General features: G+C 37.5%; 1 protein-coding gene across 1 annotated transcript in view; it reads left to right on the plus strand.

Moving 5' to 3' along the window:
• Positions 1–18,981, plus strand: part of FMN1 (formin 1) — a 491,267-nt gene that overhangs the window by 127,080 nt on the left and 345,206 nt on the right. Inside the window, exon 4 of the mRNA XM_006141689.3 lies at positions 14,093–14,268. Coding sequence (XP_006141751.1) covers positions 14,093–14,268 — 176 coding nt within the window. The remainder of the gene's footprint in view (positions 1–14,092; positions 14,269–18,981) is intronic.

An 18,981-nucleotide genomic window follows, 5' to 3' on the forward strand; every position in this document is an offset into this window, starting at 1 on the left:
CCCTCTCTGGGGTATTAAAAATAATATATCTTTACATATATGTTATACTGCATTGTCAAATCTTTAAAAATATTTTAATGTGGGAAAATTTTAATTGATTTCATATATCAACAGGTTGTTACTATTTCTAATAGCAAACAGAAAATACTAAAGGAACTGTTGGCAAAACAGTTTTTATTGAAAATCTATTTTAAAGTAAAAGACTTGTTAGTTATAACATGCCTCACTGATTTATACTTAAAGGAATCTATCCTAAATTCAAGTCAAACATATAAAAGAGAAAGAAAAAAGAAGCTCCAATGCGAGGATACATGTCCTATTGCTGTTATTTGGGGTGTATGCCAAAGAGCTCTCCTCAGAAAGTGTTTCACTTATTTTGTTTGTACAGAATTTTACTTTTTTCCTTAAGAAAATTATATAATCACTGTAGAAAAATATTGAAAGATTTATAAGCATAGAAATAGAAAACCTTCCATCATCACCATCCATCATAAAACTACTATTAAGGTTTACATTTTTTTCTGATCTTTAAAAAAAAACACTATACTTAATATGTAACTTTTTAGTTCAACATGTTGTAAACATTTTCTCATTTCTAAAACTGTCATAAATATTGTTTTAATTATTGTGAACTGTTCTGTGCAGAAAATGGGCCATCCATTTATTATCTTTTACCTAATCGTAGACATTTGGCTTATTTATAATGTTTTAGTGTCTTGGTAATTTGACAAATACTTGTATATAGGTTGTTTGAATTTTGGAAAACTTATTCATGGTAGATATCTAGAAGTTTTTTTGGTTTGGTTTGGTTTTAGTTTTGTTTTCCTAGAACTTTTATCTTGTCAAAAGCATGACAGTTATTTGCCTTTTAGTATTTATTATCAAATTGTTCCTCCAAATTTTATTAATTATATTCCTATTCATTATATACTCCTATTGACTATATGCCTAAGAATGTTCATGTACTTAATTATTTATTTATTCAGCAAACTCTGAGAACTTGCTATTTTGAGGCCCTACATGAAATTTGAGTACTAACATCAACATGATCGCACTGTCTTGTTTTCTAAGAGCAGAGTGCCTATTTTATTACTCTAGCATTTTATTGCCCCAGTATCACCATTGTATATTTTCACAGGTTTGACTGTTTTGATTTAATGGGAGAATGTAGTATTTTAATTTTGTATTTCTGCCATTACTGGTAATGTTGAACATTCCCTTATAGTCATTGATCATTTATTTTTAATAGTCCTTTGTCCATTTATCTATCGGAGTCTTTAACAGAAATATGGAAATTCGTGAACTTGTATATTGTCCTTGCATAGGAACCTCACAGATCTCATTTGCTTCTTAATATAAAGACATTTGTTAGTTTAATAAAATAGTTTAGTTTGTTACTAAGCCAAGTATCCATCTTTGTCTTGAATAATCTTGAAGCATATTCTGTACTGTGTAGATGATTCCTTTCTTGCCTGTGAGAGAAGAAATGGGCTTTAATTGACAAAGTCATGACAAACTTACTAGATGGTTTGGTTTCTTCTTGGGCTAATCATGGGCACTGGGCCATTTTCGGTATTAAAATAGGTAACTCTTTTCCTGCTCTGGGAACTAATTGATCATTTGAAAGATTCATATTAGGATGCAGAGTGGTGATCAATATTGTAGGCTGAGGTCACTGACAGGCGCCAAAGGCAATAATGTGTGAAATTTAGGATGAATTGCTTCTTGGGTTTTGTTGGGATTTACTAAGACAGGGAAGTTGTTTGGGTAAATGCTGCCTCTTTAAGTTCTCTTTGAAGTGACCAGGTAATGAATCAAGAATAGGGCAGTTAAAGCTCTCTTGGTGAGAACATCAAAAGAGGAATAGGATATAGTTACACACAAGGGGCCAAGGGCTATCAGCTGACCTTTCTTAAGAGCAGGGAGAGGATTTGAGATGATTGGGTCATTTTTATTATATGGTGGTTAGGCTTGTCCTTGCTTAATTATTCAATAGCAGAGTTTGAGAATTAGAAAATAAAATTAATACAACATACAATACAACATAAATACAAAATAAAAGGAATGTTGTATTAATGGCAAAGACTTAAAATGTGTTCAACATAGTAATTTTATAATTTACTTTGTTCTTTCTTCAAGAGTAAGGAAAGTAAAATAATTCCATTTTAACTTTATTTATTTTGCTTGTAGGTCATTGTCTCCTTTATGTACTCATAGGAGTAAGAAATATATAGATTAACGCTTGCTGGTGCTTTCAGCATGTCCTTTAGCTTTAAGGGTTTTCTCCCCCTCCCCAAAACTTTGACCAAAACAGCTACTATTTAGTTACCTTGTCTGAGTGACTTTCCTATCTCTTCTGTTTTCTTGTTAAGCCAAAAAAGATGTCAATGGGTAAAAACTGCCAAAAAGTGAGCAGAGAAAAAAAGAAACAGGACTCAATCAAAGGATGGAAAAACATGGCACATGCCCCACCACTTTTCCCTCCTGTGCCAGAGGAGGCGTTACTAATAAATTATAATAGTCTTTTCCATGGAGCCTGAACAGGCCTCAGAATTCTTGCCAATGTTGGCTTCCAACTACTCGTTTGCTATAATGTGGCCTCCAAGTGAAACCTATATTATTTTCTTGGTTGATCTATCTACACCCCTCTGGGGCTTTAAGAGTTTAATTCATCAGTGGCCTACATGAACTATCAGAAATAAACTAGTACTTATTTTTTCTTTCTCTTAGAAGAGAGACCACCACAATACCATCTATACTGGGGAAAAATCAGCTCTTTACCTTGTATAGCTACAACTCATTTTACCTGAGGCTTATTAATTACATTGTTTTAAGTACTTAAAAATGCTCTGGATTAGATACTTATGAGAGAAAACATTGGCAGAGTCAGAAACAAGAGGATCTCTCTGCTAGAAGGATATTTGAGCAGAAATCTGGTGTGAAGAAATCAACTGTGTGACAGTCTAGGGGACAAATTCCAGTAGAGGAAACACCAGTGTAAATGCCAGAGACAGGCATGAGATTGGTGTGCTAACACACCAGCAAGGTGACTGGAACAAAGTGAGAAAGGGGGAGGGTAGAAGATGGGGAGAAAATGGAAGGCAGGGGTTATATCAGGTTTGGGGAAGGTCATTCTATTTTCTGTTTATCATAAAAGCTACTGCAAATGACATTTCAACGTTCTCTCTCTCTCTCTTTTTTTTTTAACTGTCTCACTGTTAAGATTTACATTAGAGGAACCAGCAGATGGCACAATGATTACGTCGCTGGACTCTCATGCAGTCAACCAAGCTGGAGTTCTGGACCCAATGACTTGAAACATGCTGGGCATGTGTGCATGTGTGTCCAAAATCCCAAGAGGAGAATGGAGTAGAAGGGATTGCGGCATGGCCATCCGCCCTGGGGTAGGGGAGCGGGGAATTGATTTCTTGTTTTCTGTCTCTCTGTCTCTCGGGTGAGTGCACATGCCCTATAGCAAAAATCTCTCTCAAAGAAAACAAGATTTACATTAGCATTGTTGAAAAATAAAGATAATTGAAATTTTTTTCTGCAAAGAAAATAGTGTCTAATCCCTTCAGCAAAATAACACCTTTATTAATTTTCATTTAATTATCCAATATTTCCTTTATTATATTTTCTTTTTCCATTAATTCACATTATACTTGATTCGACGGAAAATTACAGAACTATTTTTGAATCAAATTAGCTAGAAGACACTGCTGCAGAAATAAATACATATTACCAGTTTCCTTAGAAATGGTGTTTTCATGTTCTGTAGCTTATTCAGTTCTCTGTTTGGAACCATCTTAGGTATATCTCATGTTTAGGTTGAGCTGAGCCCTCCGATATGTATATTGTTTTCCTTAACTTTATACAAGGGTGATTAAAATTTTCCCTAGGAATTCTCTGCAATCCCATTATTAATAGATATGATTGTCATTTTTTTTTTTTAGAGATTTTTGTTATAGGGTGTGTGCACTCACCAGAGAGACCTAGAGAGGCAGAGACAGAAAGCGAGAAATCACCCTCTAGGGAGGATGGCCAAGTCTCAATCTCTTCTCCATTCTCTTCTCGGGATTTTGGGCACACACACACACACACACACACACACACGCCCCAGTGTGAGTTTTAAGCTGCTGGGTCCAGTACTCAAACCATGGTTGACTACATGGGAGTCCAGTGACGTAACCATTACACCATCTGCTGGTCCCCTAGTGGCTAGAAATTGTGACTGTAAATAGTGAGTTTCTCTCTTAAATGATTGCCTTTAGGCTGTGGCATAGGTGACTACCATAAAATGCTGCTGTAAAGTGCTCCTTTATTCATGAATTCACTTAGGTTACAGCCCAGAGACTGCACCTCCCCCCAGCTCTGACACTGAAAGCTGAGTTTTAAGTCACCAGGTCTAGGACTCAAACTGTGGCCAACTACATGGGAGTCCAGTTATGTAACCATTACGCCATCTGTTGGTCCCACGATTGTCATTTCTAATAAAGGAATAGCAAATAAATTTTTTGATGTGTCCATTTATTAGTAACTAGTGAGTCTCTACTGTGGTGTATACTGTTACTTTATGTTTTCCTCTATTTCCAGAGGGTGCATGCACTCACCAGAGAGAGAGGAAGCACCTTCCTGTGGGATGTGGCTATACCACAATCCTTTTTCTCCCGTTCTCTATCCTGTGGGATTTGGGGTAGACGTTACCAGTGTGATTTTTTTAGACCACTGGGGCCAAGATTCAAACCAGTGATCAGCCACATGGGATCCAGCTTTCCACACACAGCACTTAATTGCTGCTTTATATGGCCAGCCCCTATATTCTTACTTTTAATGATAAATAGTAAGAATTTGACAAAAAGTCCACTTCTACATATATTAATAAAAATTAATCACACAGTAAAAGCCTGACTTCTGAAATATTTTTCAGCATAGTGCAATTTAGTCTAATCCTTGTTGCTGTTCTAAAAGCATTATTGATAGTCTTGTGCTTCTTTATAATTTCTCAGCAATGCTAGGCCCAAAGATTTCTGTTCTATTATGTGTTGGAATTGTTCCAGGGAATGTGGATCATGTGTATATTGATAAATTCTTTTTGCCTGAAAAATATCTGATGAACTCAGTTCTATTCTTAGTATAGATTTAGCTTACTTTATGGATCAATTGTGTTCCTGAAAAATTTGCCTATGAAGTTGATTTTCTTTTAGTTAGTTGATTTTCTTTTTATTCATGTGTGTTTTAAATGAAAGCTGTGCTTTCTGGTGGAAGCGTAGCCCCAAGAAAAAAATTACATTTGAGATTATTGCAGTCCCCTGCAGGGGAAAATGGCTATTTTTCAGATAGTGAAAAGATGCTAAAAACAAGTCACTAAATTGAAGTTGATTTTGATTAATTTTATATTTGACCAGATAGATTCAAGATGTAAAGGAAAAGAAATCCTGATAAATGAATTGAACAAAATGTTCTGAAAAGACCTTGCCTCCTTTAACATATTTCTACATGAAAAACATGTCTTAGGTCCACTTGCCCTACTGTCGTAGGCTTATTATAGTTTGAAGAGAGGATGAGAAATGACAGAAATATTTCTAAATGAATAAAATAAAATTTGAGAATGCATTTGTTAAACCATTTATTTGAACTTAAATTTAACCCTTTGGAGAAATTGAGCTTTGTCCTATTCTACCTTTTTGCCCTACAGGATGTCTTATTCAGCCCTGAACAGTTAAAGTCTTAACAGCAAAGGTTTATGTAGTACTTACTGTGTTCAAGGCACTGCTCTGAGTAAATTACATATATAACGCTTTAATTTTCTGTTATTATTAAGTTTATTTGTATTATTCATGATATATTCTCACACGAAAATGAGAGAGAGAGAGAAGAAAAATAAAAAGCCCGCTCTAGGACCAGCAGTTAGTGTTATGGCCATGTCGCTGGACTCTCATTTAGTCGACCAGGGTTTGAGACCCAGACCCAGTGACTTAAAAATCACACCGGGCATGTGTATGTGCATGCCCAAGATCCAGAGAGGAGAATGGAGGAGAAGGGATTGCGGCATTGCCATCCCCCCTGGGGGGTGATTTCTTGCTTTGTGTCTCTCTGTCTCTCTCTTTCTGGCAAGCGCATGTGCCCTATAGCAAAACAAAAACAAAAACAAAAACAAAAACAAAAACAAAAAACCCAACTCTTAAAAAAACCGAAATAAACAAGCCTGCTTGATGGAGTCTTGATCCCTTTCCCTCAGCCCTCCACTTATCAAGATCTGTGCACCCATGCAAAAGTCTGGTATCTCCCAGGCCTACCAGGGATCCAAACATGTGGCCAGCTGTGTGGCTTCTAGCACTGCAGCTCAGCACTCTTACTACCTGTGTCGCCAAGGCTGGGCCAGTTAACTATTTGATCTTTTCAGTAACTCTAGAAGGAGAGGGCCATTATTTCTTTATTTTACAGAGAAAACTGGGACTCAGAGAGGTTATGTAAATTTCCCCAGGTCCTTTGACTAGTAAAACTCTGTAGCCGATTTAATCCTAGAGTGTTCTGCAGAGTCCACACTAAACTCAGTACTAGGTGTTCCTTAGGACTAATACAAAAGAGGAAAGTTTATCATCTGCAAGACTGGGTGCTCTGTACATAATCTGTCACGTAATATGTGTCTAATTCATTCAACAAATATTGTTATACACCTGCTAAAATTAGGTACGGTGTCAGATGGTGAGTCACTGTTAGAGAACAAGACACTTCAAGTTCTGCCCCATTAATTTTTTCCTCTGGACATTAGAGGCAAATAAGTAACAAATACATTCTCTGTAGGAAAAATTAGTTTGCTGTGAAAACAACAACTAGAGACAACTATTTAAAACAGGGAGATCAGAGAAGGACTGATTAGTTCCTTGACTTAAAAATTTGGTAAAACCGGGCCAGCCAGTGGCAAGGGGGTTAAGGTGGCCAGATTCCACCTAGCTGACTATGCAGTTTGACCTTCAGACCTGGCACTTTGAAGGACATGCCAGATGCCCAGTTTCCTAAAAGGAGAAACCCCTTGTTCTCCATTTCCCCCGTCTTTTGGGACTTTGGGCACACATGGCACCCAGTGTGTTTTTTAAGTCTATGGGTTTAGAATTTAGATCACACAATCGGCTCTGTGGGATTGAGACACCTTAACTATCATGCCACCGGCTAGCCCTTATATTTTCATTCTTGCTTTGCTACAAGGACACTTAGAGGCCGTATTACATTTTCAATCTCTTCAGGGCTTACTGTTGGCAAATGTCCCTTCTTTCTTTTCTTTGAATTTATCTTGTTATGTATATGTGTTTTTTGTGAGTCTTTTAACATCATTTCTTTTTGGAAAGAAATTGATTAAAAAAATCATTCTATATTTTATAATCTAAGACTTAAGATTTCATACTGTTTTCTTTACTATTCTTCTTTAGCAATTGAGATAATTTGTAATTACATCATGACTCTTCGAAAGACAGGTTTCCCACTGGTGGACCTAGCCTGGTAATACCTAGAATATATGAGGAAAAAACGAAAAGCATTATTTAAGCACAATGTGCTTATAGTGAATGCTGTATAATATGTTTTCTGTATTCTAGTTCTTCACTTCAATAATAATTTTTGAATAAGCTAAGTGTATTCCTTATAACCAAAAATACCAATTTTTTCTGATAACTGGCATTCGAAGTACAAACATCTAGTATTTTGAGCATTTATCATCTAAGAATAGACAGAGGCTTTTAATGTCTCAGTAAATCCTACAACTTCCTAGGTTTGATCTTTCCTTGATCTTTTTTTGCATCAAATGTTACCTAAATGCTTCTGCTTCTCCCTCCTATCCATTTGCAGTATCCTTTATGCTACTTTCAGTATGTGCCAATGTTTTTCCAGTACAAAATATGCAGTATAATTATGGCCCAAAATGAGTTTCCTGACTTGAGTAACATTTGCCCCTCATTTCGTATCTGTATTTTCTCAGGAAAAGACCATGGAAGGGTGTTAATGTGATAGTTACAATACATACATATTTATAGGCCTCTTTAAAACGTTCTGGCTCTAGGTTCATGCATTTGACCTTCAGGGAAGAAGCATCACAGGGTATCTATGAAGGACTCTGAGGAGCTGTTGTTTTCAGAAATATCAGCCTCTTACTTGGAGCTATTGCATTTGGTGACGTGAATTCTATTTTTAGAACTTGAACAGATTTGAGATCTGCTGCACTGCAGTGTTACCATGAATTCTTATGAGCTTAATTATTGTTCTTTTTATTTGCTTCAACAAAAAATAGTCCTTCCCATGAGTATGTGATATTTACTATGTATATAATATGTATGTGCATATTGTATATAGGCGTCTTTATTTGAAACAAGGGCTTGTTTGTATTTCCCCATCAAATCCATCTACCTCCAGTCAGGAAAAGTTTCCTGGAAAAAAAACAAAACAAAACTACAACAGCTTTTGAGCCCAGCTCAATATCAGGCATATTCCTATTATCTTCATTTTATTAATGAGGAAATAAAGGTGCAGGAAGGTTTGGTAACGTCACTAAGGTTAAACAGTAAAGGTGACAACCAGGAATTGGCCCACCTGTCAAAGCTCTATGCCCATGCTCTCGCCGTTCACATCTATTCTTTTTGCAGACCTCAACATCCTCATCTGTGGACTGAAATTAATGTCCTCCTCCAAATAGTATAAAAGACTTCCTTAGAACCTGGATTTTAGTTCTGCCTTAGCCACTAGATGGGGATGTTGGACATATAGCAATCTTCTTGGGTTCTAGTTCCTTAAGTATAAAATCAGCAGGTAGGAGGAGAGACATAGACGTTTACAACTCTAATTTCAGTTATATTTCATTTGAATTAAAGCATGGTTTTAGAACTTAAACAATGATAAACCTGTTTGATGGCTATGGACGCATTCATCATAGGTCCTCAGACGTATGTAGCCTATGCCTCCCTACTTGATGGTACCAGCAGCCTTCTTCCCTAGCCACGCTTTTCATCTGTCTGTCGTTGCTCATAATTTCTCCCTCCACATATTTCTGATGAGTAGAGATGAGTTAAAGGCTGGGATGGATAAATAAAATACTTTCTCAGAGTGCTATCTACCAGGCTGGTTTGATGGCGTTGTAACATGTAACACTACTGAGAATGAAAATGAGGGCAGTGGCTTTGGTGAGCATTATTAATCTCTAATTGACACATACCTGCCATGAGACTATACTTTGGCCAAAGCTCTGTCTTCCTAGATATAGACATGAGTAATTATACACACAGACACACATTCTCTACAAGTACGTAACAGTGTCACTTTCCATTAGCTACACACCTAGATTGCTGTCTCTCCTGCTTGTAAGTATATGTTTGAGTTACAGAACGGAAGACAACCCGTCTGCCTTTACATATCAGTTCTGATATTCATGGTTGAGAAACCTTCACCTCTTTGGATTTATTTTAAGTTAAATATGATGGATGGCCTTAGGAACTATAGCAGAGGAGCTAGGACTCATGAAAGCGTCAAGCTGACAGGTTTTTTTTTCTTTCTTCTGTTTTTGGAGGCATAACCGCTTTATCATTGCTGTCAAATGAGGGCTTGGTATGATGGGAAAATTAGAGGAGAAAGCTTGAAAGGCACTGTTAGTTTTGTTTATTGGGACCTTTTTTCCAGATCTGCTGATTATGAAATATGTTTACAAACTTCTTTTCTGAGATGGATATGTTCATATATATTAGGTCATTGGTAAAGTTATGACGTATTTCTCTGTTTTTCTATGCAAAAATGCATCATGATTTTCCAGATGACCATTTTATTCTCCAGATGATTAAGGGCAACGCCTATTAAATAAGTTTAATTTTTTAAATGAAATGTAGTTTGTGTGTGGATCTTAGTATGAATGAGGAAATGGGTGTTCCATTTTTTCTTAATGTATCAAAGACCTTAGGCATATTTTTAATCTAAATTGCAGAGTAAAAATTCTGTATTCATTAAGGCCTCTCAGCTAAACATTTTTAGAGGTTTTAATAATTATAGTTTTTCTAGTAAGGGCAGATATGATAGAGAGTGAGTGTATAAGACAACTGTTTAAACTAACAGACACGAAATCTCAATGACTTGCAACAAATATTTATTGTCCTCATTCACTGGCTTGAGAGTTGGCCAAGGTTCACTCTACCTGGTGTGACTTTAGCTGACCCTGGCTCCAGGCTGCGGGACTATGTTTGGGTCTGCTCCATGAGGCCAGTTCTAGGCTCTCTGGGGCATGCTCCTGTCATGGTGACTGGCAAAGGCACAAAGCAGTGTGAAAACACATGGTGCCTCTGAAGGCCCTGCCTCAGAATCTGCGCCATCAAGCTGCTTACATTGATTTATCTGAAGCAAGGCACAGGGCCAGGCATCCGTGGGGCAGGGGAAATATACAACACCCGCTACAATGGGAGGAGCTATGAAAACAACTGGAAGAGGCCTTGGGTGCATCATCATAATGCAGAGAGCAAATAAGAAGTGGGAACATTAGTGTAAAGTACCACAGGTAGAGAAACTGATTCTGCTTTGGAAAGGTGAGCTATGGACATTGCCTCCCTTTACAAATGGCACATTGCCTTTCCTTTCTGTCTGCTTCCTTTGTTTTGATAATTGACAGCAAAACCCCAGTCTGATGTTATAGGTTAGCATCAGGAAGTGCAGCTCATCATTTGAATGGTGGGGAAAAGCACAGACTTTCAAAGTGGTGCCAAGGTAAGTTTTCTACCTTTACTGTAACTGTGCTGTATGTTGTATTAACTGTGGTCAGCGGTGGAATTAACCTGTGTGTGTGTGTGTGACTGATCAAGCTGTTAAAATGTCTTCGAGAAAATGCCTTATAAACAATTTTAAGACAAGATTTGTAATGTGCACATGAAAGGGAAAGAAATACAGTTAAATTGATAAAGGGAAAGAAGTACAGCTAAATTGATAAGACTGTTTTAGCTTTTCACAAAATGTTCAATAAAAATCTAACAACCAGAAAGCTGTTTGTATCAGAAAATTAAATGACAATTGACTGTTTTGACAAAATGTATTTATTTAATTTCAGGTAATTTTTAAATCTTTTTATTAGATTTATTTAGATGTGGGGAGTAGTGTGGAAACTATTTTAATAAATACAGATACATGCTTTTTTTTTGAAAAAAAGCTGTGTTTGTACTATTGAAACTCTTCATTGAAAAAATTACTTTATAGGGCTGGCCTCATGACTTTGTGGTTAAGGGAGCCAGATCCTACATGGATGACGATGCAATTTGAGTCTCAGTCCCAGCAGCTTGAAAAACAGGTTGGGTGCGTGTTCATGTGTGCCCCAAATCCTAACAGGATGGAGAAATGGTGAGGGGATTGTGATGTGACCATACCCCTTTGGACAGTGCTTTCTCCATCTCCCACTATCTGTGTCTTTCTCTGGCAAGTACACACACCCACTGGCAATATGTGTATAAAAAAAATTACTCCATAAGTGTGTTATGGTCTTTGGAATGATGAATTTGTCCTATGTCCTAACCTAATCTGTCAGACTTTTAAGAATAATAAATTTATGTTACTTATTTCTGCCTTTGGTCCTTTTCTGTCCTAATTATCTTTACCAAAATTATAATGCATCATGATTTTTACCTTGCATGTTTTCTTCATAGGGCTATTGTCTGGTTAAAACAAAATATTAGATATTGGCTCTTTAAAACTAAAACCATTCCCAGGATGAAGTTCATTTTCGTTATTTCTGCTTAAACTTTACATTGCTCATCCTCTGCAATGAAGAGTGAATGGGATAGTACACTTCGTCCCATTAGCCGCTGTGGCTGTGAATTGGTGCATGCACATGTATACGAAGGTATACATGTGTATGTGTTGGTTAGGGACTCTAAATTCTTGAGCAGATTTACCAGACATAACTGAATGGTGAATGTAAACTCACCAGACAATGTGTCCCTCATGATATAGATGTCTTACCTTAGATGTTGTACATTGTGTTCTGTGATGTATATATAATGTCTTATACTGTTTTATTAAACTGTTTTAACTTTACCCAAAGCCAGCAGCTTCTCCAAAACAAAAATGAAAAGTGGAGAGATTTAAAATCAGAGATCTGGTTAGTAATTAACACACGTAGCAAGATGACATAGGATATAGCTCTAGTATACCATATATTTAAAAAGGTTTATTTCTTCTTGCCATCAAGGACAGAAATATTCTAGAAGGGGGATGATCCAACCAGATGGAAGTTAAAAGGAGTCTGAGCTTTAATGTCTCCATCTATTAAAATAGAGCCGACACTATCTTGCTTTTAGGATCACCCAAAGGCTAAGGTGGTGCTTTAACAGAGCTCTTCTTCTCTGAGCTTCTTTGAAGCTTTTCCTATGTCACTGGAGTAGGAGTGGATGCACACTGCAGTATGTGAGACCTAAAAGCCCAGGACACTATGTGTTTGTAGGCAGTAGGTTGCAAGGAAAGCCCAGGCCATGTATTTGGCCCAGGTGAAGAAAGAGCCGGTTAAAACCTTCTAGACCCTATGCCTGCAGAGGTGAGAGCAGACTCACAATGCCCTGGACTCACTGTTCTCAGAAGGGTGTCATGGACACCTACCTGAGGGCAAGTGTGGAAACACTGACCTGCCTCACCTTTCACTTCGAAGTGTGATTGGAAACCAGAGAACTGAAAAAAAAGGAATCAAAACCTTAGCTGTTCTCCAATTTTCTTTCCTCTAAAATGCTACTCTAATATAAAGGAAAAGCATGTTATCCCACAGCCCCTTTGCTAACTGACTTATTCTCAGCTCAAGTTACTTGTAAGTCAGGTTTTCAGTGTGGTAGAAGCTGCTGGCTGGCTTTGGGTCACTGCCAAACATACTCTGTTATGAAGATTAAGTGTAATAAACACCCTATCATATATCCAGCAGTGATCTTTCTTACAAAAGTACCCTGAGCTTAAAGCTTTAACTTCTGCCTAATGGCTTAATATTTTGTCAAGGTCACTTACCAGGAATTAAAAGAGGATTGGGAACTTGAGTGCAATATGAGACTTTAGAGGTGATCTAAGCTAGTGTTTTCCAAACTTTGTTCCAGTAGAACACTATGTCTGTCTAAATGGATTCTGTGGTCAAATAAGTTTGAGAAACCCTATTATACAGTTAGGTTCCTTAATTTAAAAACATTGCAAGGTCATTAATATACTAACATAAATAGTGGCTCTTCAAGGAATACAATATGTGACTTCTCTGACACTTATTTGAACTTGGAGTCTTTCTATTTTAGAGCACCTATTTTCATCTCAAGAATGTCAGGCAGTGTAGCTGTTAGAAGCATGGGCTCTAGTGTTTAACTGCTGGGGTCAAATCCTAGCTTTACTATTAACTGGCTTAATGATTTTGAGCAAACTGCTTTATTTCTTTTTGCTTCAGTTTCTCCATCTATAATGGGAACACTAAAAATTGAAGAACAAGGCTAAGAACAGAGCCTGGCACATAGTTAACTTTTATCATCCAAACATAGTTTAGGAAAGAATGAGCTAACCTAATGCCCTCAATTCTGGAGATGACAAAAGTGAGTCTCAGATAAGTTACTAATGCAGTGCTCACTCATACACATTCAACACACTGACCAAGTGCCACTAGGTACTGTGTTGATGATTCTACTTCCAGAAACAAAGATGAACAAGGCTCAGTTCCTACTCTGGAAGGACATACATACTAGTGATTTGGCTCGTGTGACCCCCTTTAGTTGTAAAGTCAACAACCCAGGTATCCTAACTTCTGTCCCCCAGTTCCTCCTCTGATTCCATCTGAATGAGAATAAACCATGCAGCTTGGATTGGTGAGAGAGAATGTAGAGCACAGAATGCAGTTAAAAGATACATCTTTTTACATTGAAGATGAGGATATATACCTTAATTCTTAGTGTGATTCAGAAAGTGTGATTCGGAGAAGCATTTTTGGAGGAAAGCAAACTCTTAAAAATATAACTTAGAAAGTGAAGTAAGAGATATTCTGAAATAGTCCCCAAATATGGCTGGCTTGATTTTTTGGTGGTGGTTGTTGACTGCTGTGTGACTGACGGCCTTCTCTGTGTTTGTTTAGGTACATCTTCTGAGAGCTTTCCCTGGGAATGCTTTAATGAGCAGACAGCTAAAGACCTTTGCAACAGGGATGGAGGCCCATGGGTCCTGGCTTATAGAACAGGACCAGCCTGTCCATTTCTGCTCCATGATGAAAGAGAGAAGACAAACAGAAGTCAGTTGTACTTGGAACTCCATGTAAGTAGAAATCTTTAAGTTTCTGCTGTGGTTCTTTGTGGTCAACAGAGGTTCATTTAACATGCATTTAAGGGACCAGCAGTTGGCGTAATGACTATATTGCTGGAATCCCATGTAGTCGACCGTGATTCGAGTCCCGGACCTGGTGGCTTAAACTCATGCTGGGTGTGTGTGCGTACATGCTCAAGATCCCGAGAGGAGAATGGAGGAGAAGGGATTGCGGCGTAGACATCCCCCCTGAGGGGTGATTTCTCGCTTTCTGTCTCTCTGTCTCTGTCTTTCTGGCAAGCACATGCACCCTATAGTAAAAACCTCTCCAAAAAAAGAGAAAAACTTAAAAAACAAGAAAAAGGAAAAACATGCATTTAATATAAGTGATATATATATAAAGCTACTAAGTCTGCATTTTATATGTGGATCATTGTTTAAAAAAATAAAGAAGTTGTGGAAAACCAAGGTATTTCTTGGTGCCTTGAAATTTGTGCACTAGAAAGTTACTAGTGACTCTGTATAGAAGTGACTGTGTTTATAATTTATCTGGGTGTTTTCAGAATACTGTGTTCACATAGCTTTTCTACCTATACCTTGTTTGGGGAGTACCCCTTTGCTGCTAGTCACTTCATAATATCATTTTGCTAAGAATTTGTGAGTAACATGTCAGCCAACTAATATGCTCTGGATTCTCCTGTGTATTCCAAATAGATTGTGTTTCTTACACATTCAGAAACCTTTCTTTCTCCCCAGCTACTCAAATAACAGGTGAACAGGTTGGCAGGAAATCTACTGAATTCAGAATGACCCACTTAAAAAACAGCCTTCTCCTTTCTTGTACACTCCCATACTTATTGACACAGAAGCATTGACTCCCTGATACAAAGCATCAGACTGGATTTTAGCTGCTTCCACACTTGGATGGCCTGATAGGATAGACTGGACTATCACTACCTTCACCACCTCTTTTTACCAACTCAGTTTCCTGTCACAAATGGGGCAAATCCAGGGAATCTGGGAAGTACTTGTTTTTTCTTTTTTCTTTCTTTTTTTTTTTTTATTGACAATTCTGGGTTCCCACAATCCATTGCTTTCAGACGTAAAGTTACATGTTTGACGAGTATGATATTTGGTGAGGTCTATGCTGTTCATATGGATGGTGATCCTGGTTTTCATATGGCTGAGTTTGGTCTAGATATTCTTGGGGATGATAACCAAAGAACAGAAGAACCTTGTACTTTTCATCATCATAAAACCATAGTCTCAGGGCCAGTGGGTGGGATAGTGGTTAAGGTGCTGAACTCTCACTTGGACGACTGCGGTTTGAGTCCCAGATCCAGCAGCTTAAAACACACTGGGCACATGTGCATGTGCTGCCCCAAATCCTGAGATTAGAATGTAGGAAAAGAGATTGAGGTGTGGCCATTCCCCTGGGGAGGTGATTTCTCGCTTTCTGTCTCTCTGTCTCTCCAGTGAGTGCATGTCTCCTATAGCAAACATCTCAAAAAAACAAAAAACAAAACACAAAAAGAAAAAAAACCCAAAAACCATAGTCTCTGTATATCTTTACAGAAAAGCATTTGACATTCCATTTACCTTAATAGGAATGCTTGGAGTGAACCTGAAAGATGATCAATCTACATTCCTTTAGGAGGTGACGTAGGAATTTGTAAAGTTTTTGTTTTTGTCCCCCTATTTGCAAAGTAAAGTTTTGCATTTTAAGAGATGTGCCCAAATGAGAAGTGTAACAGTGACATCTATTGGTGACTCACTTTAAACTGAGCTTGCAGCAAACTGCATGCCTGGAATGTAAACATGCTACATCCTTTTTCTTCTGTTTTTAGATACTCTGTTTACATATGTATATATATTATATTGGCTAAACTATATTTCTGATTTTCCTTTTTCCCCATGAATGAAATTATTTTTAACTTTACTTACTTTATTATAATAAAAATCATATACAATCTTTATAGAAAATAAAACATATAGTTAATTAAAAAAATAGTGTCAGCAGCAAGCACAAGTGTTAAAATTTTATAAATTCTCCTTTTTTTATTATATTACTTATTTTCAGTGAGGGATTTTTAAACATGTAAGCATGCTAGATTTTATAGCCTTTAAAAAAAAAAGAATGACTCTCACACTGCTTATCCATGTTACAAATTTGTTATTCGTATGCATTTTTTTGTTTTTGTTTGTTATAGGGTGTGTATGCTCACTGCAGAGAGGCAGAGAGAGAGGTGGAGAGAGGAGAGAAAGTGAGAAATAACCCTAGGAGTAGGGGCTCGGGTATATAGGCTTGCCGCATTCCCTTCTCCTTCATTCTCCTCTCTGGATTTTGGGCATGCCCACACACATACCTGGTGTGTTTTCAAAGCCAGTAGGTCCAGGATTCAAACCATGCTGTCAGCTATGTGGAATCCAGCTGCCTGAACCCCACACCACCAGATGGCCCTATACATGTGTTTTAAGTGATTTAATATTTCACTAAGTAGTATAACAATATTTATTTAATTGTTTCTTTATTATTGGATCTGAAGTTGTTTCCAATTTTGTAACAGTACTATTTTTTGGAAATAAATAACATGAACACACAAAATTTTTCTTATATCCTTACCTCCTGCCCCAATATTTAAGATCAATTCCTTATAATTAATTTGTGGAGGTGAATTATTTTCTATAACTATGTTTAGTCTTTTCATACAGCATTACATAAAAAATGTTTTTCTGGGCTAGCCTTTTATAGTTTATATAAATAAAAATATATATCATATATATAAATCATATATCACATATAATAAATATGATATGTAAATAATGTTTCTACATAGTAAATGTTTGATAAACTTGTTTCTTACTTTTCTAATAATCATATTTTTAAATTGGAATAGTTTATCTAGATTATTTTCTAGATTGGTCATTTTTTTTTTTAATACTTTGGTCCTGATAGTACTTCATCTCCAAGACATTCTCCCCGCTTTAGCCAGTGTCATTTGGTTCTTATATGTTTAATTTTCAATCTTCCAAGTAAGAGTTCCACCTGAAAGGGTTCGACTGATGTAGGAAATGAGTGTCCTGTTAGTGACTATGACACCAACTCCCAGGGACATCTTGGCTAGGGAGGACAAGGAGGACATTGCTGTGCATTGTTTTGATCAGCCTTAAATGCTGGCCTGGCATTGTTCAGCTTTTAGCTTTAAACTAAATTTAGTGTCACTGTTAAGATGTTACTTTTCAAGCCCTTTTCTATGGCTATGTAGACTCTCACTACTGTGTGGGGATGACAGCTAAAACATTTAATAATTAGAAGAAGTTTGGCAGGATAGATGCTGGCGTCAGGATTTAGCGGGACTGATACTAAAGCCCTTTGTTTCACTGGACATTCATCTTTTAGTTGCTGAACTGTGAGAAGATGCAGTCCTTGAAGGAGGGATAAGGGGTGAAGATGGTGTAGGGCAGCATCTATTTACCAAATTAAAGGGAGGAAAAAAGCAAAAACAAAGAAATCACAAAGCTTTTCATCCTCTACTCTTAGGACATATCTAACATCAATTGTGCGAGTTTTCCACACCAAGCAGTCCTCTGTGGACACCAACCTGGTGAGCTACAATTCAGTTTCACCCTGATGTTGTCTACCTGGAGAAGCCTTCTATTATATTCCACTGGTTAAGGGTTCATTCCCACAAAACTACCCCACCTCAAATGCCAGTCGCAAGTAGCTGTTCTCAGGTTACCCACAACTTCCATCTGACTTGGATACAAATTGCTGGTTCCCATGACCCACTCTTTATTCAGTAATTTGCTGGAAAGCTTGCACAATCTAGGGAAACAGTTTACTTACTATTACTTATTTATTACAAAGGATTTTTTGTTTGTTTGTTTTAGAGATTTTTGCTCTAGGACGAGCACTCGCTAGAGAGACACAGAGACAGATAGCGAGAAATCACCCTTCAGTCCCTTCTCCTCTATTCTCCTTTTGGGATCTTGAGCATGCACGGACATGCTCCCAGCATGAGTTTTAAGCTGCCAGGTTCAGGACTTGAACTGTGATCAACTACGTGGGAGTCCAGCAATGTAACCATTATGTTATCTGCTGGTCCCACAAAGGATATTTTTACAGGATTCAAATGGATAAGCTAGATGATGAGAGAGACAGAGTAAGGTCTGCAAGGGTCCTTGGCATAATAGATTTTGTCCCTGTGGAGATAGAACTCCTTTGGTTAGGCCTTTTATAGAGGCTTCATTATCGGAATGATTGACTACATCATTGGCCATTGGTCCTGAAATCAAACTCCAGCTCCTTTCTTTCTGGGAAGTGAAGGGGAAGGGCTGAAGCCCTAAAGCACTAATCCTGGGGTTGGTTCCCCCTGGCAGCCAGGGTGTGCCTCTCACTCCCCATCCTTAAGGACTTAACAAAAATTGCCTGATTAACATAAATTCAGGTGTGGTTGAAAAGAGCGCCTTACACATATATGCACATTCCTCCAGGCTCCTTTACCTGCCCTTGCTCCTCTGCTGACTCTCTCTCAACCACCACCCCCCCCAAAAAAAGAAAAGAGCTTGTTATGAATAACAAAAGATGCCACTACTTTCACCTTTATTGCTTCTGAGCTCTTTCAGAGGCTAGGGATAAAAACCAAATATTATTACAAAAGGTGCTTCTGTCACTCTTACCACTTGGAAAGTTACACTTTTAAAGGAGCTCTGGCCAAGAACCAA

The sequence above is a fragment of the Tupaia chinensis genome, unplaced genomic scaffold, assembly GCF_000334495.1.
Source record: "Tupaia chinensis unplaced genomic scaffold, TupChi_1.0 Scaffold000062_1, whole genome shotgun sequence".
NCBI classification, from domain to species: domain Eukaryota; kingdom Metazoa; phylum Chordata; class Mammalia; order Scandentia; family Tupaiidae; genus Tupaia; species Tupaia belangeri.